The sequence below is a fragment of the Gastrolobium bilobum genome, unplaced genomic scaffold, assembly GCF_033153095.1.
Source record: "Gastrolobium bilobum isolate Gb01-03AN ecotype WA unplaced genomic scaffold, APGP_CSIRO_Gbil_v1 utg60653, whole genome shotgun sequence".
NCBI lineage: Eukaryota > Viridiplantae > Streptophyta > Magnoliopsida > Fabales > Fabaceae > Gastrolobium > Gastrolobium bilobum.
Genome location: NW_026897181.1, coordinates 1 through 25,706, shown reverse-complemented (window position 1 = coordinate 25,706; position 25,706 = coordinate 1). Strand labels below are relative to the sequence as shown.

The following is a 25,706-nucleotide window of genomic DNA, read 5'->3' as shown; positions in this document are numbered from 1 at the left end:
CGTGGCTCCAGAAGATCAGGAAAAGACCGCATTTACTTGCCCCTATGGAATTTTTGCATACCGGAGGATGCCTTTTGGGCTATGCAATGCACCTGCAACTTTTCAAAGGTGCATGCTTTCCATATTCTCTGACATGGTAGAAAGATGCATTGAGATTTTCATGGATGATTTTTCTGTGTTTGGTCCTACTTTTGATGCATGTTTAGAAAACTTGGATTGTGTTTTGAAAAGATGCCAAGATTGCAATCTTGTGCTAAATTGGGAGAAATGTCACTTCATGGTGACAGAGGGGATTGTTCTGGGACACAAAGTGTCCAACAGAGGGATTGAAGTAGATAAGGCTAAGATCTCTGTTATTGAGAAATTACCCCCTCCCATAAATGTTAAAGGTGTGAGGAGTTTTCTAGGACATGCTGGATTTTACCGTCGTTTTACTAAAGACTTTTCAAAAATTGCAAAACCATTGTGCAAGCTGTTAGGGAAAGATCAAGAATTTATGTTTACTGATGACTGCTTGCATGCATTCAATGTGTTAAAAGATAAGTTGATCACTGCACCTATAATTATGGCACCTGATTTTTCATTACCTTTTGAGCTTATGTGTGATGCCAGTGATTTTGCTGTGGGGGTAGTGTTAGGTCAAAGGAAGGATAAACTATTGCATGTCATTTACTATGCCAGTAAAATTCTTAATGAGGCACAAAAGAATTATGCTACTACATAGAAAGAGTTATTGGCAATAGTGTATGCATTTAACAAATTCAGGTCATATCTGCTAGGGTCCAAGGTTATTGTTTACACTGACCATGCAGCTTTGAAGTATTTGTTAACAAAGCAAGATGTTAAGCCCAGGTTACTCCGATGGATGTTACTTCTGCAAGAATTTGAAGTAGAAATCAAAGACAAAAAGGGAGTGGAGAACTTGGTGGCTGATCATTTATCCAGGATCACAGAGACACATCTACAAGAGGGACCAGAAGTGGTGATCAAGGAGGAGTTTCCTGATGAACAAATACTGGCCATAAGCACTGTTTCCCAGTTGGTGCATGATCAAGTCTTGTCTGTTAACACACTACCATGGTTTGCTGATTTTGCTAACTACAGAGCTGCTGGAGCTATGCCTAAGGATTTCACTTACCAGCAGAGGAAGAAATTTCTGCATGATGTGAGGAGATACATCTGGGATGACCATACCTCTTCTATAGATGTTCAGATGGAGTAATCAGAAGATGCATTCCAGAAGAGGAGCAAAAGAGTGTCTTATGGCACTGTCATGGTTCAACCTATGGTGGTCATTTTGCAAGTGAGAGAACAGCAGCCAAGGTTTTGATGAGTGGCTTTTACTGGCCCACATTGTACAAGGATGCCAGGAAATATCTGGAAGCATGTGAGAACTGCCAAAGGACTGGAAACATCTCCAGGAGACATGAAATTCCTTTGACTAATATTCTAGAGGTGGAGATCTTTGATGTTTGGGGTATGGATTTCATGGGAACTTTTCCCTCTTCCTACTCTAACAAGTATATCCTGGTGGCAGTTGATTATGTGTCGAAGTAGGTTGAAGCCATAGTCACACAGACCAATGATGCTAGAGTTATGATAGCATTCTTGAAGAAGCACATATTTGTGAGATTTGGAGTTCCAAGAGCCATAATAAGTGATGGGGGAACCCATTTTGATAACAGGTTTGTTGAAGTTGTTCTTGCAAAGTATGGAGTAAGGCACAAAATAAGTACTCCGTACCATCCACAGACTTGTGGTCAGGTTGAGATTTCCAACAGGGAACTTAAAAGAATTCTGGAGAAGACTGTTGGGAATGCTAGGACTCAATGGTCCAAGAAACTTGATGACACTTTGTGGGCATATAGGACAGCATTCAAGACTCCTATTGGAATGTCTCTATTTCAGTTGTTATTTGGGAAAACATGTCATTTGCCTGTGGGTTTGGAGCATAGAGCATTATGGGCTATTAAGTTCTTAAACTTTGACTCAAAAGCAACAGGTGAGAAAAAACTACTGCAATTGGATGAACTGGATGAGTTTCGTCTGTCTGCATATGAGAGTGCCAACCTATATAAGGAGAAGACCAAGCTATGGCATGACAGGAAGCTCACACCAAGGGATTTCAAGGTGGGAGATCAAGTGCTGTTATTCAACTCCAGGTTGAAATTGTTTCCAGGGAAGCTGAAGTCTAGATGGTCTGGACCATTTGTAGTTAAGAGCTTGAGCCTACATGTTGCATGTGCCTCAAGCTAAGGCTTCATGCATTTCTTGCACATCAAGTTACCTTCCTCTACATCATTTTCATACATACTTGGACTCATGTCAAATGGTAAACCATGCACCTTTATTTTCATGTACCAAAAGAGAACACTTTCATGCTTGTGTCTCAACATGGTCATCTCTCATTACCAATACTCATTATGGTAATATCTCATCTCTTATAGTTTTAACCTTATCATCTCATTTCTTACATACATACCTAAACATCATCATTCTCATTTTTCCATAACATCTCAATCTCATCAAGTTACCTATCCTCATTGGCATAGGATTTAATCAAATAACTGATATCACAAGTAAACATAATTACATATATCTCTTGCACCAAAAAAGGTACAATCTCATCATTCTTTACATAATTACATCATTATCATTTACACAATCCAGATTACATATACATCATTGAAATAATAAGCCTTATACATGATCTCTATCAAATGTAATAAAAGGCTTATACAAAATGCATAAACTAAACTATCATCTCATCATGTCATGATTTGATCAAACTAATTACATATCATCAAAACAACAATTAGGCTATATGTCATGCAATCACGTTATATCTGGTCGCTTGCCACGTGATGCTCTAATGATATCCCCAACACGGGATGGGATAGAAATCTTAGTAAACTAAGGGTTCTTAGAAGATCACTCCACCCTATAGTTCACTTCACATGCATCACAGTAATATAACATAACATATATATATCATCTCAACTCATCTCGCAGGGAACTTCCAAGAAAATCCTTTTATTTTCTTAGATATCTAATCTCAAGTAGGTCCCCGTCGAGTTGACTCCAAGAAAATCCCTACAATATGGTTCCTTCGTGAGAAACCTCTGTATCATAGGTATAATAACCCGCACCGATAAAATAAGAAATTGGAATTTTTTCCATAATTTTGCATAATTAGTTAGACAAGGAATTTAATTGAAGAAATAAAGTAATTTTAAGATAAAAATGAGATTTTAGTAATTTTTGGTAGATACAACAATTTTACTGTTACCAAAAAAATTTAAATGAGATAATGAGAAGATATCTCACAAGATTATTAAATGTAGAAACACATGTTGAGAGATGCTAAGTATTGGCTAGAAATTAAGTAAGAAAATAAGGTGAAATAGAAAATTACTATGTTTAGTGGTGTGACCCGATTCTACCGGTCACTTAAGTGACTTAATAAAACAAAGAAAGACACATTAGAAAATCATTTTCAGCTCTTTTCCCTCCTTTGTTCAACAAACACCATAGAAGAAAAGAGAAAAGTTTGAGAGAAATTTCTAAAATTGATAACTTGAGCTATAGTTGATGGATTTGTATGATTCCAAAGCCAGAATCACTTGAAATCTATTAAACAATCCATTCCTCATCTTACTTTTGAGTGGATTTGAGTGTAGAGAGAGTTATTATCCGCCAAAGACTCAAAATTTACATGAAGTGTGGTGTTTTTTGAGCTTTTCAACCAATGGATGCTTGGGAACTCATTCCTCCTTTGTTCTAGTGTTAATTGGGCTAAGATTTTCTAGCCCTAGCCTTGTTTTCATGAAATTTCATATATCTAGGGTTGGATGAATAGTAAATTTCAAAATATGCAGGAAATGTGTAGATAGAAAATGTTTTAGACATGAATGTAGTTGTAGAACATGTTTAGAATGTTATAAGAAAAAAAGGGAAAACAATAAAATGATGGTTATGTCATTTTGAGAAAATGGCGTAGAGATGGTTGAAAAGCCTATTAAGATTGTGAGTCGAAATGGTTATGTAAGAGATGATTTTAATATGAGTTATGTAGTTTTAAGTTTGTAAACACATTGATGTTAGAGAAATTTATTAGAAGCCTCAAATGTAGAGACAAAGACTAAAAGTTCATGAATTTTACTAAGTGGGCAAGTATGTAATTAAGAAAAATAATGTAGTCTAGCCAATGTTGTAGTATGTGTGTGTGGTAGAATGATAAATGATATGTATTGATGACCACTATCTCACTTTATGCCATAGGTTGCAATTGTGAGATAGCTTTTGGTTGTGACAAATGCAAGACAAAGAGCTTGGATCAAGGACGACATAGAGGTAAACTTCAGTCCTTGGGGTTAATCCCCTTTGTGTTTCACCAAGTCCCTTCGGGATAATGGTTTGTATCTCTGTGCATGGTAAGAGCATGGCATATTAGAAAGCATGTAGAGTTATGTTTCAGAATATGTTTATGATGATGTTATGTATAACACCTCGCAATTCTAAATTATATATTAAAATATTAAACATGGATTAAAGGGAAGGATTAGTGAAAATCCTGGAAATTAGGTCAAAATACAAAGGAAGGGTAAAACGGTAATTAGCCAACACACAACCCTAGGAAGATAAAAATTGAGTAGAAGGTCTCAGATGATAAAAATAACCCTGGAAATGAATTTAGAACGAAAAATTGAGTGGTTAGGCAAGTTTCAGAAAATTCAGTGAATAGTGTTTTTACTTGGTAAAAATATCGCGGTACAGTTGCACCGTAAAGCATGCCGATTGAGTTTTGAGCTCTAGGTTTTGAATACAAGTTATAAATGGTATATAGGACTAGGAAATAGGATTTCTGATGAAAATTGATGGAAATTAGTAAGTTTGGGGAAGCGTGCCAACGGCGCGCGCAACAGCTTAAAACAACAACATTTTCTCCAAACGACCAGAAAACTCTAGATTCATCTGATCAAAGGTAATTAAAGGATAATGGTTAATGTTAAAAATTAGAGTTTCTAAATAGGTTATGAATTTATGGACGTTTAGTGGAATCGGAGGAAAATTCGAGTTAGTTTGAAATCGCGTGAGGTGGCGGTGGGGCCCACCTCACTTAAACCACTTAAGACACCTAAGCACATGTCCTATTCATCATCTTCTCCTTCCCTTCTCTCTCTCCGAGACCGACAGCCCCCCCTTTGGTTCCATTTTTTAGTTTTGATTCTTCCCTCCATAACTTAGTCATTTAGGCACCAAATCAAGAGTTCTTTGACTTGAAATTTGTTGGAAACGACCTTCCAAACACATTGGTAGTAGTCTCAAGCCTTGAATCCCTCTATATTTTGAGAAATCTCCTCCCCAAGGTTGTGGCTCTTTGTGGTAGATTTGTGTTCATGGAGTTGTTTGGAGCTCCAATGGTTTAGTATGATGTGGAGGAGCCCTATGCCTACCTTTTGAGTAAGTTTCCTCATATTTGATTGGTTTGATTCATGGATTTGATTTCATGAACCCTAAGCTTGTTTTGGTTTATTTGTGTTGTTAGAGAGCTCAAATGGAAATGTGTATTAGATGATTATGTCTTAGAATGATGTGTTAGAGATAGAAATGCAATAAAATTTATTGGTGAAAATGTGATTTTAACTTAGGAAATTTTGAATGATGCCATGACTTTGTGTTTTGGAATTGTGTTAGAATTGTGTTGGTGAGTTGTTGTATGGTTGTATGATGTTATAATAGGATTGTATGAGGTGTGGAATGATTGAATTGGATTGAAAATCTCTTGGAGTTTGTCTATGTTGAATTCGGCCAAGAGAGGAAATGAGGGGAATGAGATGTTGTAAAATTATTTGGATGATGTGTTGTGTATTGTATGATAATTAGAAGGGTTGTGTGATGTTGGAAGGTTGGAGAACCAGTGGAAAAATATTGGATAGTGTGAAATTGTGGAATTGAACCTAGAGCAAATTATTAGGCAAAATGATGTTTGAATGATGTAGGATGCAAATTAGCACCTAAAATGGTATCTTGGTAACCTAAGAATGCTTAAGAAAATGAGAAAGAAAATAAAGAATTTTTTTTTTTGTAAAATTACACTATGTTGGCCGAACCTACCTAGGTGTGGGGGAGGATTTTGAAGTTTTTTTATTTTGATAGAATTGCCGTGTTGTGACGATCCGTATATGGTCGTTGTAGGTTGCCGTACATGGATTTGAACCCCGAACCGTGAGCTTGGTGGGTTGCCCTTGGTCCCGGACCAAGTGGGATTGTGGTGAGTATCTTGGAACCATGCTTGTAGAATTTGTAACTTGCATGTGTTTATATGAGTGGTAATTGATTGGGTATGTCCTCTGTGTAGGCATTTCTGTTATGAAACGAGCTCAGAATATAAATTGCATTGGAGCTACGTGGAGAGGATTATACAGGTAACCTCTTGGTACAGGGGCTTGATCTCCTTGTGTGTTCCACCATGCCCGTTGAGGGTGATGGTAGGAAGTGTATGTAAGTAATGTAGGATAACATGTTCATGCATATAGTATGTGTGTTGGTACATAGGATGTACCGTGTCTCTGGCTAGTAGACGTGTTGCCTTCGGGCGTTACGGACTTCCACTGGATAGGTCTCCGAGAGGGAGTTCCAGTTGACATGGGGTCGTTGTGTGTGATCCGGATAGGAGCACACTAGGAAGTCTCGGGTGGTTATGGATGGAGGGTGCCTTGGTTTGATGTTCTGGGAACACGCCTTGGTTGAGACCCGTAGGCTTATATGCCGAGCCAATAGGCGGGACGTTGCGTGGTATTGGCATCGACCATTCCAGCTTCGTCGTATTTTGTATTCCTATGCTCCCCTATTTATCTAAATCCCTTGCTTTATCTCGTTTTCAAGATGTTATTTTATGTTATTTATATGCATCGAAGTGAACCATTGGGCGGAGTATTCTCCAAAACCTCTGGGTTACTGAGATATATTCGTATAGCTCACTCCGCTTTGGGGGCTTTATTTCAGGAGGTAGCAGTGGCGTTGGAGCGGCGGGCAAGAAGCCCGTAGGATGATTAGGTGGAGGATTATGTAGTTTGCATTTTGGTGGCCATTGGGCCTAGGCTAGACTTAGGGCATGAACATTGCATATGGAATTTAGGATGAGATTTATTGTCATATTTGTTCATGTCATTTTGCCTAAGTCTAGTTACATGTGTCATTTTGAGATTTATTCATTATGTTATATTTGAAGATTATGGTTTGTAAAGTGTAATATTTCATTTGGAAGTTGTAAATTGTACATGAATACTTGATGTAATATGGAAGCATGTAATATGATGAAAGGGCAATAGGCCTATTCTATGATTGATTTATGCTTTATGATGTAAAGAATGCATGCAAATGGATTATGGTGATTGAAATATGTTAAGTTTGAAAAATAAGCAAAGTAATGGAAATTGTATAAATTGATATGAACTGTGATGGGTTGTAAGCCTAAAGGCATTGTTGGTCCTTGTGTGTGCCACCCAATGATTATTAGGTACAATTTGAGGTCATAGCACACTTATACAAATTTGGGGATTATTGAAAAAAACAAAGAAAACTCTGGCGAATTTTTTAGAAATTGGCATAATTTAGGCGAACTTTGGGAGAGCATATCTCCCTCTACAGAGGTTCGATAGGGACGTGCCATACGCTGTTTTGAATATTGAGATGTCCTCTATCTCGTGTCAAAAGTTAGGATTTTTTTGGGTTGAGCGTCGGCATGTAGAAGGCAGAGAACACAGACTGCCCATTTGGTTACTGCACATGTGGCAGTTCTGGACCGGTTTTGGGAAAATTATTCCTATTTCGTTTCTTGGTCAAATTAGGTTTATGATATATCAAATTGAAGTTTGAGGTGTATAGTTTGTTGTATAAAAATTTGAGAGAAATTGATTGAGTGGTTTTTCCAGAATAATTGATTGAGTGAAGGATGTTTGGAGCTGTTTTGGGGTTGGCTGGCAGATTTGCTTGTCCAACTTCAAACGGCGATATCCGGAGAAAACAAGAACTTTATGACTTGTGTAATAGCTTCCTAGAAAGATAATTGAGTCTAGAATAACATACTAAAAGATGGGAGGCTTTTTATATGCAGTTTGTCCGCAGAAAATTAGAGACCGAACCATGTTCAGATGGGTAGAAAACGTAAAAGTGAGATTTATGCTAAGTGAGTTTATGGGAACCCCTTGCTGACTTGTGGGAAGTAAAATATGTTATAAAATTAGTTTAAATAATTATTCCACAAAGAGTTTACAGTTACGGTCACAGCTTTTATTTGTTACGCTTTTTATTATTTTAACTACTCGCGTAATAAATGGAAAAAATTTACTCGTATTTTTATAAATGAATTGTTGTGATTGTAACTGCGCTTAATATCATAATTAATGTTAACAATACCGGTGTACAACGGGCTGTTACATTATGTATATTGAGATCTTTGGCCAGTAGATATTGTATGTGATTGTACCTTCCGTGGGCATGGTTAATGACTCCACAAGTGGGTATGGTAGATGACCTCCACAAGTGGGTATGGTAGGTGACCTCCATGAGTCGTTATGTTTGGCCTTTCCATGGGCATGGTAGAATAACCTCTATGACGGTGTAGCAACCTAGGAGACACAAGATCTCTTGAAAGGACCATACCAGTTAAGGACCAAACATGGACATGGTAGAATGACCTCCATGGGTTCCTCAGATATAATGTATGTGTGTACGTTTAAATGAAAAAAAATTATAAGAATTATATGTTATGTTATATCGGTAAAGTAAGTGAACTGTTGGGAGGAGTGACCCTCCAAGACCCTTAGTTTATTGAGATTCGCATCTCACCCCTATTGGAGATTTAATTTCAGGTACTACCACAATTGGTAAGGGCTCAACAGTGGGCAAGCAACCACAAAGTGCATGACTCTAGATGTTGTTTAGTTTGGGGCATATTTTGTATAGCATGATGATTTAGCCCTCTTTATGTACTCATATGACACTATATGTATTTTGAACATCTATGTTAGTTTTGTACATGTGGGAAATTTAGAGATTTGACAATGTATAGTTGGCATGATCCTTTATGTTGTATTTGAGTAGAGAGATCATACATAGGGGTTATGTATTTTAAAAATTGTCATGTATTTAGATTTTGATATTCCCACATAGTATGTAATGGACATTATATTGGACATTTATTATATGGATGATGTATGTTAATATTCCATCGAGAATGTATGTTTGAGATGGAAAACAAATAGCATATGAACATATAATGTAAAGAGATAAAGGTATATGTTAAAGAACGATTTTATATATTACAGTTCAAGGAAATCAATGGATATGAAATTGTTGGAGATATGTATATGACTGTGTATTAGATATGTGTTGGATCTCTCTAAGTCAGAGAAAAGGTTTCTGAAACAAAAGAACAATGAACAGTATTTTTATTCAATGAATTCAATCAGTTTACAACTATTGTCTTTATACAACACATTTCCCTTGGCTTTCATTCACTGCCACGTATACAAACAGATGGCCTATTCCCCTTATTACATTTATAACACGTCATCAACTAACTTCTATTTTATACTCAACTCTTTATACATAAAAATCCCTTAACCTTGAAGAATGAACTCTTTTCCTACAAGCTCTGTTTGTTGTTGCTTCTCCTTCTGTTGATTCTCTTTCTCTAACATACCTCCCCTCCTCAACCACAACCTTGTCCACAAGGTTTAAATCAGGGTAAGCAGTGCGCATAAAATCTTCCCTCTCCCAAGAAGCATCTTCAGGAGGAGCCTCTGACCATTGCACCAGATACTCCCGATGATCTTGATGGCCCACCTTGACCACTCTGCTGTCCAGTATAGCTGTGGGAACCTGTATTGGTCGATTATCTACCACAAACTGAGGAACAAAAACAGGATTCGCTGGTGGGGGACCAAACCAAGGTTTCAACAAAGACACATGAAAGGTAGCATGAATTTTGCAGCTCTCTGGTAATTCAAGTTGGTAGGCTACTGCACTAACAACCTTAAGGATTTTAAATGGACCAAAAAATTTCTTGGCAAGCTTATGATTGCAACGGCGTTCAACTGAAACCTGTCTGTAGGGTTGGAGCTTTACCCACACAAAGTCACCCACTGCAAAGACTCTATCCTGTCTATGCTTATCTGCTTGTGATTTCATCCGATTCCTTGCTTGTTGCAGATTTTTCTTCAAATTGTGTAACATTGTATTGCGTTGGTCGAGCAATGTATCTACAGCTTCAATTTTCACTAAACCCTTGGGATAGAAGGGTATTGGAGAAGGAGGCTTGCCATACAAAGCTTGGAATGGGGACATCCCAATGGCAGAATGTACTGCTGTATTATAATGCAATTGTGCCCATCCTAACAACTTGGACCATTCGTGAGGTTTATCATTACAAAACAACCTCAAATATTGCTAAACATACCTGTTAGTCACTTCTGTTTGGCCGTCGGTTTGAGGGTGGTAGGATGTGCTGTGCTTCAACGTGGTCCCACTATTCTTGAAGATGGCTTGCCAAAATTGGCTCAAGAATATCCTATCTCTGTCAGAAATAAGAGATTTAGGAAATCCATGATTTCGAACAACTAAGTCACAAAATAAATTGGCCACCTTTGCAGCAGTGAAAGAGGTAGGAAGAGCACCAAAATAAGCATATTTGCTTAACCTATCAACAATAACCAAAATTGTTGTCAAACCATGAGAGAGTGGTAATCCCACAATAAAGTCTAAAGTCAAATCTTCAAAGACTCCTTCTGGTATTGGCAAAGGTTGTAATAAACCAAAGGGGGCTTGTGTCATAGTCTTCATCTGTTGACAAAGTTGACAAGCTTGAACATATGCTTTAACATCCTTGCGCATGGTTTCCCAATAGAAAGATGCAGCTACCCGAAGCAAAGTTCTAAGAACTCCAGCATGCCCACCTACTAAGGAATCATGTGCTTCCCGAATGACCACTGAAATGAGAGTAGATGTAGAGCTGAGTAAGAATCTATGTTTGTGAAATAAGATGCCATCTTTTATAGAAATGAAAGGAACAGAAGTAGGATCAGACTGTAGCTGCTGATGTAAGGAGACTAAATAAGGATCTGTCTCATTTATAGCTTTAATCTGAGCAACTAAATCAAACACGGGTTCCACCACAATGGCATGAACTGATGAATTTTCCACTTCTTCATGACAACGAGAAAGGCCATCAGCTATCACATTCAATTTACCTGGTTTGTACTTATGGTGAAAGAATATCCCATCAACTTACACACATATTTCTGCTGTTCTAAGGTTTGAATCGTTTGCCCCAAAAGCTCCTTGATACTTCTATGATCAGTTTTGATTGTGAAATATACTCCTAAGAGATATTGTCTCCATCGTTTCACTGCTTCGGCTATAGCATATAGTTCCTTAACATATGTGGATGCTGCAATCAATCTGGGACCAAGTCTTTTGCTGAAGAAAGCCATTGGTTTCTGTTGTTGGAGAAGCACAGCTCCTATACCTGTATTAGAAGCATCAGTTTCTAAAACAAATGGAAGATGAAAATCCGGTAATATTAAAACAGGGGTACTGGACATGGCTAACTTCAATTGATCAAATGCCAATTGTGCTTCTGTAGACCATTTGAAAGCTCCAAGTTTCAACAGATCCGTTAATGGGGCGGCAAGGGTAGCATACTGCCTTACAAATCGCCTATAGTACCCTGTTAAGCCTAGGAAACCCCTAAGTTGCTTAACCGATTTAGGGCTTGGCCATGACATCATTGCTTCAATATTCCTTCCATCTGTTTGCACCCCCAATCGAGTCACTATATGCCCCAAATATTCAATATTGTCAACTCCAAAAGCACATTTGCTCATTTTGACAAAAAACTTATGTTGTCTCAAACAATGCAGTGTGATACCCAAATGTTGAGCATGATCTGATAAAGAAGAACTATAAACTAATATATCATCAAAGAATACAATGATAAATCTGCGAAGATATGGGCGAAATAACTGATTCATAACAGCTTGGAACGTGCTTGGGGCATTCGCCAACCCAAAGGGCATGACTAGGAACTCATAGTGTCCCTCATGAGTCCGAAAAACTGTTTTGGAAATATCATTGGGCAGCACCCTTATCTGATGATACCCTGCCCTTAGATCCAATTTAGAGAATATTATGGATCCACCTAATTCATCCATCAATTCATCTATAGTTGGTATGGGAAACCTATCCCGAATAGTGAGCTTATTTAGAGCCCTATAGTCCACACATATTCTCCAAGTATTATCTTGTTTCTTGACCAACAAAACTGGTGAAGAATAAGGACTAGTACTGTGTTGAATGAACCCCAAAGACAACAAATCATCTACTTGTTTCTCTATTTCTTCCTTCTGGTGATGGCCATACCTATAAGGTTTTACATTAACTGGCTTGGAGCCTTGCTCTAAATGAATAGCATGGTCCATGTTACGAAAAGGAGGTAACTCTTTGGGCACTAAGAATACTGATTGATGCTCCACTAAAATATCTCACAATATTGGACTTATAGAGGATTTGACAGCTAATAATTCAGGTAATACCTCAATATCCGAATCTGTGGTGGTATGCTCTTCGGCCAGATACCAGCATTCCAATTGAAAAACATCAGCCCCCTGGTGAGCTCCTTGTTGTGAGATACCCTGCAGCAACACAGTCTTCCCCTTCCAACCAAATTCCATGGTTAAGTTTTTATAGTCGTGAGTCACCTTGCCAAGAGACTCTAGCCACTTCATACCAAGAATCAATCGCACCTTGGATAGTTCTAACACCCATAAATCCACAAGGAATTGTTGTCCTTGTAAATGCAACTTAATCTGCTGACACTTGTGATCACAAATAAGAAATTCTCCATTACCAAGGAAAACCCGCATTTTCTTGACTCGGACCATTGGTAGGCCCAGCTCCAAAGCCAACTCCTTCTGGATAAAATTGTGAGTGCTGCATGTATCTACCAAAGTGTGGATCCTCGTACCACCCACTTCGACTATGAAATTAAAAGCCTGAGAATTAGAATTACCAGAAAGGGAATGCAAAGCAGCGTCTTCTCGTTCTAATGGAGTGGATGTTGAGTTCCATACTATTTCCTCATCCACATCTCCCTCATCTCCTGAATCATCACCCAACAACAAGAACATTTTACTCTTACATCTGTGTTTGGACGTCCATTTCTCATCACAGGTATAACAAATACCCAATTCCCTCTTTTTAGCCAACTCTTCGTTCGACAGTTTCTTAAAGGGTATGTTAGACAAGTTAGGCTTTCCTCCCAAGGTTGGAGCAGTAACTGGAATAGTTGGTTGCAGCCCTGTTGCAACTGCACCTCCATTGCTTTCATTATTTTGAGACCCACGATTGTAAACCTTTTTAACACCAGTATGCAGAGAAACACGTAGTTCAGAAAAATGAGAATCATACACTGTGGCAAGATGCATGGCCTGTTGTAAAGATTTGGGTTCATGAATCTCAATAGCCTTCCTTACTTCAGCCATAAGTCCAGAGACAAAGAAACACATTAATAACCCATCATTCAAACCTGAAGTTTGATTCATCAGCTTCTTAAACTCAGATAGATAGTCCTTCATTGACCCAGTTTGAGATAATTTGGAAAGAGCTCCTGTCAAATTGTTCTGTGGAGCAACCCCAAATCGTTGTCGCAGCTCAATTGTGAATTCAGACCACAACCTAATCGACCCACTTTTGTATTTCCACTGGAACCACGAAGAGGCAGAGCCCTCCATCCTCAAGCCGGCTAATTGAACCTGTAACTCGGTTGGTACTCTTTGCAATTCGAAAAAAAATTCGGTTTTAAAGATCCAATTATCTGGATTCGTTCCATCGAACAACGGAATCTCCATCCGTACAAATTTCAACAACGAACGTGGATCCACAATACCCACTCTATCAGAGGAACCTGGCCCTTGGTTCTGCTTCATCGCTGACTGTGGTGTCGGCATGGTCGACGATTCCGGTGTGAATTTCTCCTTTGCATGTAGGGCTCCGATCGATTCATTTAATTGCTGCATTTGTGCTATCACCAATGCGATTTGACTCTGAGACTCATCAAATCGATGTTGTAAGGATGATACTTCTTCAGCGAGATCTTGAATCTTCATTACGATAGCTCACAGGATGAAAGCACCAGTGTTGGATCTCTCTAAGTCAGAGAAAAGGTTTCTGAAACAAAAGAACAATGAACAGTATTTTTATTCAATGAATTCAATCAGTTTACAACTATTCTCTTTATACAACACATGTCCCTTGGCTTTCATTCACTGCAACGTATACAAACAGATGGCCTATTCCCCTTATTACATTTATAACACGTCATCAACTAACTTCTATTTTATACTCAACTCTTTATACATAAAAATCCCTTAACCTTGAAGAAGGAACTCTTTTCCTACAAGCTCTGTTTGTTGTTGCTTCTCCTTCTGTTGATTCTCTTTCTCTAACAATATGTTAGATGAGGTATACATTGGCACAGAGCCATATACTCTATGAATCCATGGATGGATATTTGGTCCTTACATGTGGACGGTTTGTATTAGTTGGACTGGACTTTTCTGAATTTCAGGTCATTTATGAATGTGGGATTTTATCCCTGGATTGTCCATATTACAGACGAAATATCGTCCGTTTTATTTTGACTAATGAGGAGATAAAATAAATACATTGCAATTCATAGGGAATATAACAAGAAAAATTTAGTCAACCTATTCATTTAGGTGTAATTGTTTGTGAGCCTTGCACCAGGATAGTTTATGGGAACTACTTGGTTATTGATGTTAAGCGAATGTAATATGTTTTTCCGCTTTGTGTATGGGTTGCAATCACGTACTTGAATTATTTATGTTCGGAACCAATGTCAAGCAAAATAAAAATAAAAAAAGAAAAAGAAAATGTTATCTGCTTATTTTAATTGAATATTGTGATTGTAACTGTGCTTAATATCATAATTGGTGCTAATTACCCGGTTCTAGAAAGGGTCGTTACAACATGCATCAAATCCTCAAGGAGTTCCTCAAGGGCTCGCTCCAAGGAAAGTCCACACATACAGTGCACTTTCAAGAAAACCCTTTTGTTTTCTTAATCTTAAGTATCTGACTCCAAGGAAGTCCTCATCGCATTCCAAGGAAAGTGATTGTAAACATTCATATTCTATTGGCCAGAGATACATCTGAAACATACGTCTCAAACATCATAAACATAACCATTCTCAACTTAACATCAACTCATAGTGCATCATATCATATTACATCATTATAATGCACATTTATCATATAACCATTACTCTGAAAGGAGCATGGCAGAACACACAAGGGGATTAACCCCAAGGTCCAAAAGTTTACCTGTTGTAGACTTTCATTTACTATTTTTTTATTTCAAAATGAACACAATCACCACTTCAACACTAGGGAAAACCTATGGCCAAAGTGAAAATGTGTTCAACAATTCATTCATCATAAAAATAGTAAGTCAAATGGCTAGATACTCATTTGACTTTGCAGTCAGCAGCCTTTGATTCATCTACCATTGCCTCCCTTAATTCCTGCTTGAAAGTTTACTCGAGTTCCAAAGACTCCAAGCTACCTCAAGGACTATCATTGTGATCTGTTGATCAATTCTAATACTAATACTACTTTTGCTCAACATCCTCTTTCTTCTATTATTAGCTATGACAAGTTGTCTTCTTCCTATAGACGATTTGCTCTCAGTGTTTATGCCAATTATGATCCACGTTTTTATCATTTGGAGGTCAAACTTCCTCAATGGCATGAGGCAATGCAATTAGAATTAGATGCTTTTGAAGATAAACAGACTTGGTTTATTGTTCCATTTCCTCAAGGTAAGACTCTAAGGTGCAAATGGATCTATAAGCTAAAATTAAAGCCTGATGGATCAGTGGATAGACACAAACTAGACTTGTATATAAGGATATACCTAACAAGAAGGTGTTGCTTTTATTGATACATTTTCTCTTATTGCCAAAATGGTCACAATTAAGACCCTCTTTGTTGTAGCCTTATCTCAAGGTTGGCATCTCCATAAACTTGATGTCAATAACACATTCTTAATGGAGACTTATTTGAAGAAGTGTACAAGAGCTGCCATTTGCCTATAAGGCTCAGGGGTTGTAAGCTTCACAAAGCCTTATATGGTTTAAAATAGGCATATAAGAAGTGGCAGTCTAAGCTCTCTGGTGGTCTTGTCTCATGGTTTTAGACAATCTAAATCAGATTATTCCCTTTTCACCAAATGTTCAGATTTCATGACTATTCTAGTCTATGTAGATAATATTGTGCTGGCTACACCCTCAAATAATTTGATTCAAGACATAAAGTTTATGCTTCACTCTAAATTCAAGCTTAAGGACTTGGGACCTCTTAAATATTTCTTAGGCCTGGAAATTGCACATGCTAAGAGAGGAATAATGTTGTCTCAATGGCACTATACTTTACAGCTTGTAGAAGACAATGATTATCTTGCTTCCAAACCTACTGCTATCCCAATGAATCCCAAGTCACAACTCAATGGTTGTGATGGTGAGCCATTACATGATTGTTCACAGTATAGAAACCTTGTTGGCAGACTGATGTACTTGACCCTATCTAGGCATGATATTACCTATGTTGTGCATATACTCAGTTAATTCGTATCCCAACCCAAGATGCCCCACCTTCATGTTGCTCATTTTCTCTTACGGTATCCCAAAGGCTGTCCAGGCCAGGGACTATTCTTTCTTTCACTCAAATCCTTCAGTGAAGCGGATTAGGGTAATTGCCCAAATTCTAAGAAATCTATAACTGGTTTTTGTGTGTTTCTCGGAGTCTCTCTGATTTCTTTGAAATCTAAGAAACGGTTCACCATTTCTAGGAGTTTAGCAGAAGCTGAGTAGAGGGCTATGGCTGCTACTGCAACTGAGTTCTGTTGGTTGACTCAGTTACTATCTGATCTTGGGATTTAATCTCCTTCTTTAGCCCTTCTTTTTGTGACAATCAGGAAGTTGTTCACATTGCTTCTAATCCCACTTTCCATGAGAGAACGAGGCATATAGAGATTGGTTGTTACTTCATTCGTGAACAAGTCACTTTTGGTAATATTAGACTGATGCCTATTTGTTCTCATGACCAACTAGAGATCTATTTACCAAGCTTTTGGCTGCTGCTATATTTTTCCCTTGCAGTCGAAAATGGTAGTGTTGAATATTTACTATCCATCTTGAGGTGTGGTAATAAGCTAGTTATATTTTTTAGTTACCTAAGTTAATATATTAACGTTGGTTAGCATACATGGTTTCTTTTTAGCCCTTTGCTTTTTTCTTTGGTTAGCTTTTGGTCACTATGTAACTTCGAAACTTTTTTGTATTCTGAGACTTATATTTTGTTGTACATATCCATTTTTCATTTCAATGTTAATGAAAGATTTCTTCTCCTTCACCTTTCTTGGTTATAAGAGTTTGTGATTATTATTATACTATTTTTTGAACAAAGACAAAATTGGGGTACCTACAAATAGTATACTTTGGCAACTTTACAACATATTAATCTCAGGCTCTCTTCCTGTAAATATAATGAACATTGTTCTGTCCTTGAGACAGAGATGTTCAGCCCAATAGGTTGGTATGTTTCTCTTGGATCTAGTGCCCTCTCCAAGGTATCTATGAACGAGATACCCTTGAGTCAAGCAGATCACTGTGCACAGAATACTATAACGGCAGTAGCCAATGGGGTGTGTATATGCGCACAGTGACAGCATAACAGTAAGAGAGAGCGTACCGTACCTTTAGGGTTCACCTTGTATTTATAGAGGTTACCAGTGAGTAGTGTGGATAGGCCTTTGGTGCCTCTGGTGAGGGCCCAGGCCTACTTGCTATGCTGTCATATTAGGATCAGTATCCTTGATGGATATCTATCCATGATTAGTATTGATTCATATCTTGGATAGCCCCTTGTTGGGCTTACCACTTGATGGGCCCCTTATATGGGTCCATAACAGTTGCCCCTCAGCCCGGCTACCTGGGCACCCGGGTAGTCAGGGTGGACTTATGTGTGCATCTCTTTAGGTTTTTGCCCGTGAATGTGTTTGCGTTCTTGCAAACTTTTGCATGCTCCTCATATTATGGACTGGAATTTTTTCCATGCAGGGTGTCGCTTGCCCCTTATGTCGACGGGCTGAGCATCAACCCGGTGAGATATTTCGTGTATCCCCTTTTTCTATATTAAGGGTAGATCTGGGTCGTTGAGGTCCATCTGGCGATTTGCCACCAAACGTCGGCCTTTACGTTTGTTCCGAGCTTGTGGCTTTCTTGCGAGGACAAGGTCTTCTTGCCTTTTATCTCGGCAGGTTGAGCATCAACCATTCGTATTTCTTGGTCGAGTTAAGGGTGCGTTTAAGCTGTTGCCCCCAAGCATCACACTTTAACTGGAGTTAATTTATGCCTTTGGTTAATTGGACGTCGGGTTTAGCATGAACCCGACATAATACTTTACATGGGCAACCGGGTAACGGATGTGCTTGAGCAGTTGTGGTCCAACTGGCGAGTTGCCCCCAAGCATCAGGCGCATAACCCGGTCGAACATGTACGTATCCTATCATATCTGTTGTTTTGTGAGTGCTACTCATTTCGTTCTGCCACGTGCTATCACCCTTGTGTTTTAGCGTGCCGCAGCCATTTTATGTTGTTTTCGCGTTTCGTGCGCATTTATTGCAGCATCGTTTTGATTGTATAATCATTGCTTTTGAAGTGTATTGGCAGTAATGACCCTGACCCCTGGCTTCTGCATGCCGTGGTTTTCGCTCATGATGATTGTTATTTCCTCCCACGGCTGCTACAGTTATTATTGATGAGCGGAAAGACCTGAATAGCCTTGACTTTTGCTATTTGTAACCCCTAATGGTCACTAGTCATAGCTATATAAGCCTCCAACTCACCTTAGGTGCTTTCGTTTACCTTACGAGCGTTGTGCATCAACTTCATTTCGTCTATTCCCAGCATTTTAATCTCAGTCCTTCATCTTTGTCAACAGGTATTTCACACATTTTCGTTCTTTTGTTGCTTTTGTTTTTTGGTGTCTGCATTTGAACATTTGTTCGCCAGGATGCTTTTTCAATTTGAAGTTGTATATTTTATTTTGTTGATTTTCAGTTATTTTCTCCAGAACTTGTGAAAAATTTCCATAGTTTGCACCTTTCAGAACTTGTGTGTTCCCTCCTGTCATTTTGGTGGTTATCACCTTGCCTTCCTCGTCCTCCTCCCTTTGCTATATGAGATTTTAGCATTATTTAGTTTTTGACCAAATGAGGGGGGGAAACCCTCCTTCTTCATCTTTGTGTTTTAAAGGGAAGAAGGAGGAAGATCCTGATTTTTTCAAAAAGATTCCTCCTGGTGCTCGTTTTTGGCTTTGGGGGATTCCCAGGACCGAAGAAGAAGAGCGGGAAACTATGCTTCGAGGTTGCCGTGGTGGTTGATCTCGGAGAGTGTCCGGGATGTCCAACAGAGAGTTGGGGCATCCTCGGGGTAGAGGCTCGTCACGCTGGGTTAGGGATCGTCATAACGCTAACAGGCTATGTAGCACCGATACGACACGCGACAAGTGACACGACACGACACGACACTCCGACACGTCAATCTTAAAAAATTATGGATTTCGACACGTTGGGACACGTTTTAATATTAAATAATATTTTTAATTTATATAGTGTATATTTCATTTAATATTTAATAATTTAACAAAAAAATGAAACTAAATTAATAATACCCATCAACACGTTATAAAGATGGAAGCTTTAATAAAAAAATAAGAACTGGATGAGAGAGATATAATATCAGATAGAGAGATCAAATCATATTAGAGAGAGATCAGAGACAAGGAGATACAACAAGAACGTGATAGGAATTGACAACAATGATGCTGAGATGATCTCTTATCTACTTAAGGGGAAAAAAGACAAAAAAATAAAATTGATATGATCAGGTGGAAGCTTTATTAATATATTTTAATTTTTTTTATAAAAAATTAAAAAAAAAATTAAAAAAATATTTAAAAAAAATTACGAAAATGTCATTTGACCGTGTCGGACACGGTCAAATTCGCGTGTCGGAATGGTCAACGTGTCGGAAAAAGTTGACCGCGTGTCCGACACCGTGTCGGAACGTGTCACCGTGTCGGAGCGTGTCGGACACGACTCTCCCTGTTTTTACAAGTGTCCGTGCTTCCTTGCTAACATGCATGCTTCACTCCCGTTTCCCCAACCCGGGGTAAGGCCTTCTAGCCATCCTACGAGATCTCTTTCCGACATCCAAGCTTTCCCACATTCTTCCCCTACCCCAGGGAGTGTCCCGTGTTACTCTTGTGTTTATTTGAGTTCGAATCTTGTCAAGCAAGGATGCGACTCTTTGGCCAAGTCTACTTTGGCTACTTGCCGGCATGGAGATATTATGAATTCTATTTCGGGATCTAGAGAAGCAAATGACCCCATTACGATTTCTGATTTGTCGACTTCGTCATCGTCTAGTAACTCATCTGATAGCATTTTTGATTCAGGTATACACATTCTCATCTGATCCAGCTCTTTTCTTGTTTTAGGTATTTATGGCATCTTTCGCTCAAGAAGCTGTAGATGAGTCAGGTTCTGCTGAGTCGTGTTTTGAGTCCCCTCCTGCTTCTCTTGTATCCCAGTTTCCCTGGGTGACCTACGAGGTCTTAAACACCATTTCCGAGATGAGTTCGGATGATGTGGCAGATCTTCCCACTGAGTTGTTAGAAAATTACGATATAGTTTCTCCCCAGGAAGATGAGCCGGTTTGTTCTGGAGGAACAGAAGGGAACCCTTCTTTCTTTTTCTTTTACCGTGATGTTATCAGCCAGCTGGGTATTCGGTTTCCTTTGACCGAGTTTCAAATGGATGTTCTAAATCATCTTCACTTGTCACCCACTCAACTTCATCCCAACGGCTGGGGTTTTGTTAAGGCATTTGAACGTTTTTGTGCTTACCTTGCTCCCCCCTTCTGTCCCCGTCTTTTTTTATTATTTCCAAGTTGTTTCTTGTCGAACTGGTCGTGAACCACCCGAACGAAAAGGTTAGGTTACCATACGTGGCATTCCTGGTCGAAGGCTCTTCCGGGTTTACACTGAGTCTTTTAAGAACTTTAAAGGCCAGTTCTTTAAAGGTTCTGCGTATCCTGGCAAAGGGGTATGGTTTCTCCATAACCGTGGTGCCAAGGATGTGGAGGGAAAGTTTCCTCTGTGTTGGTCATCTGACCATTTTCAATTTCCTCCTTCAAGTTACCGCTTTAACGAGTCGGATTTATATCTGCAATCACGCAAACTTGTTTTCAATTTTCAATTTCCCATACTGACATCAACACTGCCATTGCCATTGGTTCATATCTGCAATCACGCAAAGCTGCTAGTGTCGCCTCTTTGATTTATAAGTCTCAAGAGGAGCTTGATGCAGAATTAAGTATGTTTGCCTTTACATTTGTAGCTTTATGTCACTGCATTTTATGACTGTGGTTTCCGCTTTGTTTTGCAGTTCCCAGTATGGCCGACCAACAACAAGATACACAACAAGGCCAAAAAGATGACCAACCCAGCTGGCTGTCGGTTTTAAACCGGGGTGCTAAGGGGGCGGCTGCCGAGTCTACGGGCAGGAAGAGAAAGGCTCCCGAAGACAAGACCAAGAAAACTACTACCGTTAGCGCCGAGAAGAACAAAGGGGTTCCTGGTGAGAAGGCCAAGGGGAACCCGGAGAAGGGTATCCCGACCTCTACCCAGGTTGTGCTGACTTCCAGTATGCCCCCACCGTCTACCGGCATTTCCAAGCATGCTTTGTGGAAATCCGGGATTACTGGTGGCCTCCGGGATGCTGGAGCTGGGCTGCATGAAGATGTCGACCATGGTTAGGCTGCTGCTCTCTTTGAAGAACGATTATCTTCGCACCCTTAATGATCTGAGCACATATCAGGGTGAAAAAACTAAGGCCCTTGCTGATTTGTCCCTGGTGAAAGAGGAAAAGGACCAGGCAGCTCTGGCATTAGCGAAGGCGAGAGAGAACTTCACCAACCTGCAGCGAGAGCATAACGAACTTCAAGCCATACATGCATTCAATCACAAGTCGCTGAGCGATTTCAAGATTATATATTGAAAAGGATGAAACAGAGTTAAAGGAAGCCAAATCGACTGTTGAAAACTACCGAGTTGAACTTGAGAAATCGGTAGTGGGCTCTTTCAACAATGCTCTAAGTCAGCTGAAGGTTGTCAACCCGGAATTGGCAATTAATACCATTGGCATACATCCCAAAGCATATGTCAGCCAAGGCGCGATCGTTGGTCCTCCCCCCGAATCTCCTCCTTGTGATTCTGTGACTCGGACGGAAGACAGGGAGGAGACTATGGTCGAGGCAGGTGAAGAGGTTGGCACTCATCCTACTACTCCTGTTGCGTGAAGGTACGGGATGCCGGTTACACCTTTGTAATTTGTTGGGGCCCTTGGGCCCCTTTTTGATTCATTCTGAATATTGTCGGTTTTACTCCGGTTTTAAATTTGCTCTTTGAGCCCCTTATTTCCTTCACATATCGTGCTTTATGATTTGACGTTTTGCATTTCTTACTTCCGAATTCACCATAGATGCATTTATCTAGGTATTTGGATTTGCATAACTCGGTATGTTTTCACAGAGCCACGTTCACTTTTGGTAAAAGTTTAGCTCATCTTTGCATTACCTAAGTTTATAACTTAGTCTTTTTGCACGTACGTTAAACCTTGTCCGAGTTTCCCCTCAGTATGATATTCGAGTTACAACTCGGGTTGACTTTACTTTCGCAACCCGGGTTTTTTCGAGTTATGTAATAAACTTTATCCAAGTTGTACCCCATGTTTGTCGGTCGTAATTGTCACTTGGATGCATGTATTTAACCCGTGCATATTACGAGCTTTATACTATTAAGTTATATTCGAGTGTGTTACACCATTCATTGGTGTAATCTTTCAACTCAACTAAATTCATTAAACCCGTGCATTTTATGAGTTCTTATTGTTGACCTGGTCGAGGTCAAAGCATTGTACGGATTCCGCTTTATGTCATTCTCGATGACGCATGTTTGTTTCGACTTACACGTTCTGATAATCCTGTATTAATAATGGATCTCGTCTTTATTGACTCAACCATTTGATTGAATTTGATTTTCATAATTCAATTTAATCTAAGGTAAAAACAATACTTCCATCTGTCCCCTTTGGTATCTTGACCAAAATCGGAAACATTTCGACTTGATCAGAGTCACTATGACAAATTGTATTTGTACCTCGGATTTTGTATTGATGCATCTGAAATAGACAAGGATAAATCTTTATAAAGAAAAATTCCTCATTTATTGATATCAAATTGAGAACACATGAATTTGCCGGCATATTCGGCTTTAATTAAATCCCTAATAGAGGAAAATATAGCTGAAATGTAAATTTCAAAAATCAGAAGGTGGATCCGGGATTTAGCTGTAATATATTTTCAGCTTATCCGTGTTCCATGTTCTCTTGATTCCTTTGCCTTCTATCGTCTCTAGGACGTAAGCTCATTTCCCGAGCTTCTCTTTAACCCGGTACGGGCCTTTCCAGTTGGCAGCTAGCTTTCCATCTCTGGCGTTTTTATTGCCAATATCTGCTCTCCTGAGTACCAAGTCATTTTTCTCGAAGATTCTTGGTATTACTTTTTTATTATACTTGACTGTTGTTTGCTGCTTGGCCATCATATCCCGGCAGTGAGCTGTAACTCTGGCTTAGTCTACAAGATCTAACTCCTCTGTAAGTAGTTTACTATTTTGTTGCTCGCCTTGTTCAAGACTATTCAGCCTTCTCCAAGAGGGTTCTCCAACTTCCACCGGAATCATAGCTTCACATCCATACGTTAGTCGATAAGGGGTTTCTCCTATTGCAGTTTGGGTACTCGTTCTGTAACCCCATAGGACAAAGTATAGCTGTTGAACCCAGCTTTCTTCAGCATCAAACATTCGTTTCTTGAGACCGTTCACAATCACTTTGTTGGCTACTTCGGCTTGCCCATTCGACTGTGGGTGTTCCACAGATGCAAGCGATGTGTGACTTGTAGGTATTTCATTAACTGCTGGAATTTTTTATCAGTGAACTGTGTTCCATTATCAGTGACCACCTCGGCTGGTATTCCAAACCTAGAAACAATGTTCCGTTCAAAGAACCTTTGCACTCTGGCTGAGGTGATTGTGGTGACTGGCTCTGCTTCTATCCATTTTGTGAAGTAGTCCACAACCGCAATTAACCACTTATGTTGCCCCTCAGCAGCTTTGAAGGATCCCAGTAAATCGATTCCCCATTTGAAGAAGGGCCATGGAGCCGAGATTTCTCGCATTTCAGTTCTTCAGGTGGTGAAAGGAATAATTTGGCATGTTTCTGGAAGCTATCACATTTCTTGACGTGTTCTTTAGAGTCTGCCTCCATTGTCGGCCAATAATACCCAGCTCGAAGGGCCTTTCCAGCTAGAGCTTTGCCTCCCATGTGATGACCGTTGATTCCTTCATGTATCTCGGCGAGGACATATTCTGCTCCTTCCGAGTTCAAACATTTCAGCATAGGGATGTGCAAACCCTTTCTAAATAGCTGATCATTCACAATTATGTATTGTGTCGCATCTCGAACCAGCTTTTTGGATTCCAGACGATCTTCTGTAAATATTCCTTTTTCCAGGTAAGCCATTATGGGTTTCCTCCAGTCATTTGCCGAGGTTATCACCATCACGCAGCTCGGCATTGTTATGATTTGTTGTACCATTGTTCTGTGGTTACCCGGATTCTTGGTGCTTGCTAATTTTGACAAGATATCAGCTCGGCTATTCTCCCCTCGAGAGATGTGAGTAACCTGCACCTCATCAAAATCGGCCATCATTTCTTGAACTTTGTTCAAGTATTTCATTAGTATAGGACCTTTGGCCTGATACTTTCCTTCTATCTGCGAAGTCACCAATTGTGAGTCGTTGAAGATTTGTACCTTTCTAGCTCTATATTCTTTAGCCTGCATCAAACCAGCTATCAGAGCTTCATATTCAACTTGATTATTCGAAGTCGGGAATCCCAAGTTTAAGGAGTGTTCAATTGTTACTCCTTCTGGGCTTTCTAGTATGATTCCAGCTCCGCTTCATTTATTGTTGGAGAATCCATCCACGTAGACCTTCCATGACCCCCAGACTCTTCATGTTCCGGGTTCAACGGTGTTAGCTCCATTATGAAGTCGGCCAGAGCTTGTGATTTGATGGCCTTCCGACTTTCATATGTTATGTCGTACTCACTGAGCTCAATTTCCCAATTATTCATTCTTCCTGCCAGGTCCGGCTTGTGCAACACCTGTCGTATAGGCTGATTGGTCCTGACTAATATTTGATGCCCCTGAAAATATGGCTGTAACCTCCTAGCCGTGATCAGCAAAGAAAAAGTCACATTTTCTAGCTTTTGATATCTGACCTCTGCACCTTGTAAGGCCCTACTGACGAAATAAATCGGCTTTTGGCCCTTGTCAGTTTCCTTGATCAGGACAACACTTATTACCTCTTCCCCCACAGCTAGATACATGATTAGATTGTCTCCTGGGTCTGGGTTTGAGAGCACTGGTGGAGTTGCTAA

The 25,706-nt window shown here is 39.4% G+C and overlaps 2 protein-coding genes across 2 annotated transcripts; one reads left to right on the top strand and one right to left on the bottom strand.

Annotated features, from left to right (window-relative positions):
• The first annotated feature begins 1,596 nt into the window (after positions 1–1,596).
• On the top strand, positions 1,597–2,256 carry LOC133304717 (uncharacterized). Its single transcript, XM_061504766.1, has 2 exons — positions 1,597–1,709; positions 1,869–2,256. Exons 1-2 carry the CDS (start codon positions 1,597–1,599, stop codon positions 2,254–2,256), a joined length of 501 nt encoding a protein of 166 aa, XP_061360750.1.
• A 21,581-nt stretch (positions 2,257–23,837) lies between these two features.
• LOC133304716 (uncharacterized) lies at positions 23,838–25,107 on the bottom strand. The gene is made up of 2 exons (XM_061504765.1): positions 24,354–25,107; positions 23,838–24,178 (listed from the first exon to the last, which is right to left on the bottom strand). The coding sequence occupies exons 1-2, from the start codon at positions 25,105–25,107 to the stop codon at positions 23,838–23,840; spliced, it is 1,095 nt and encodes a 364-aa protein (XP_061360749.1).
• Between the last annotated feature and the right edge of the window lie 599 nt (positions 25,108–25,706).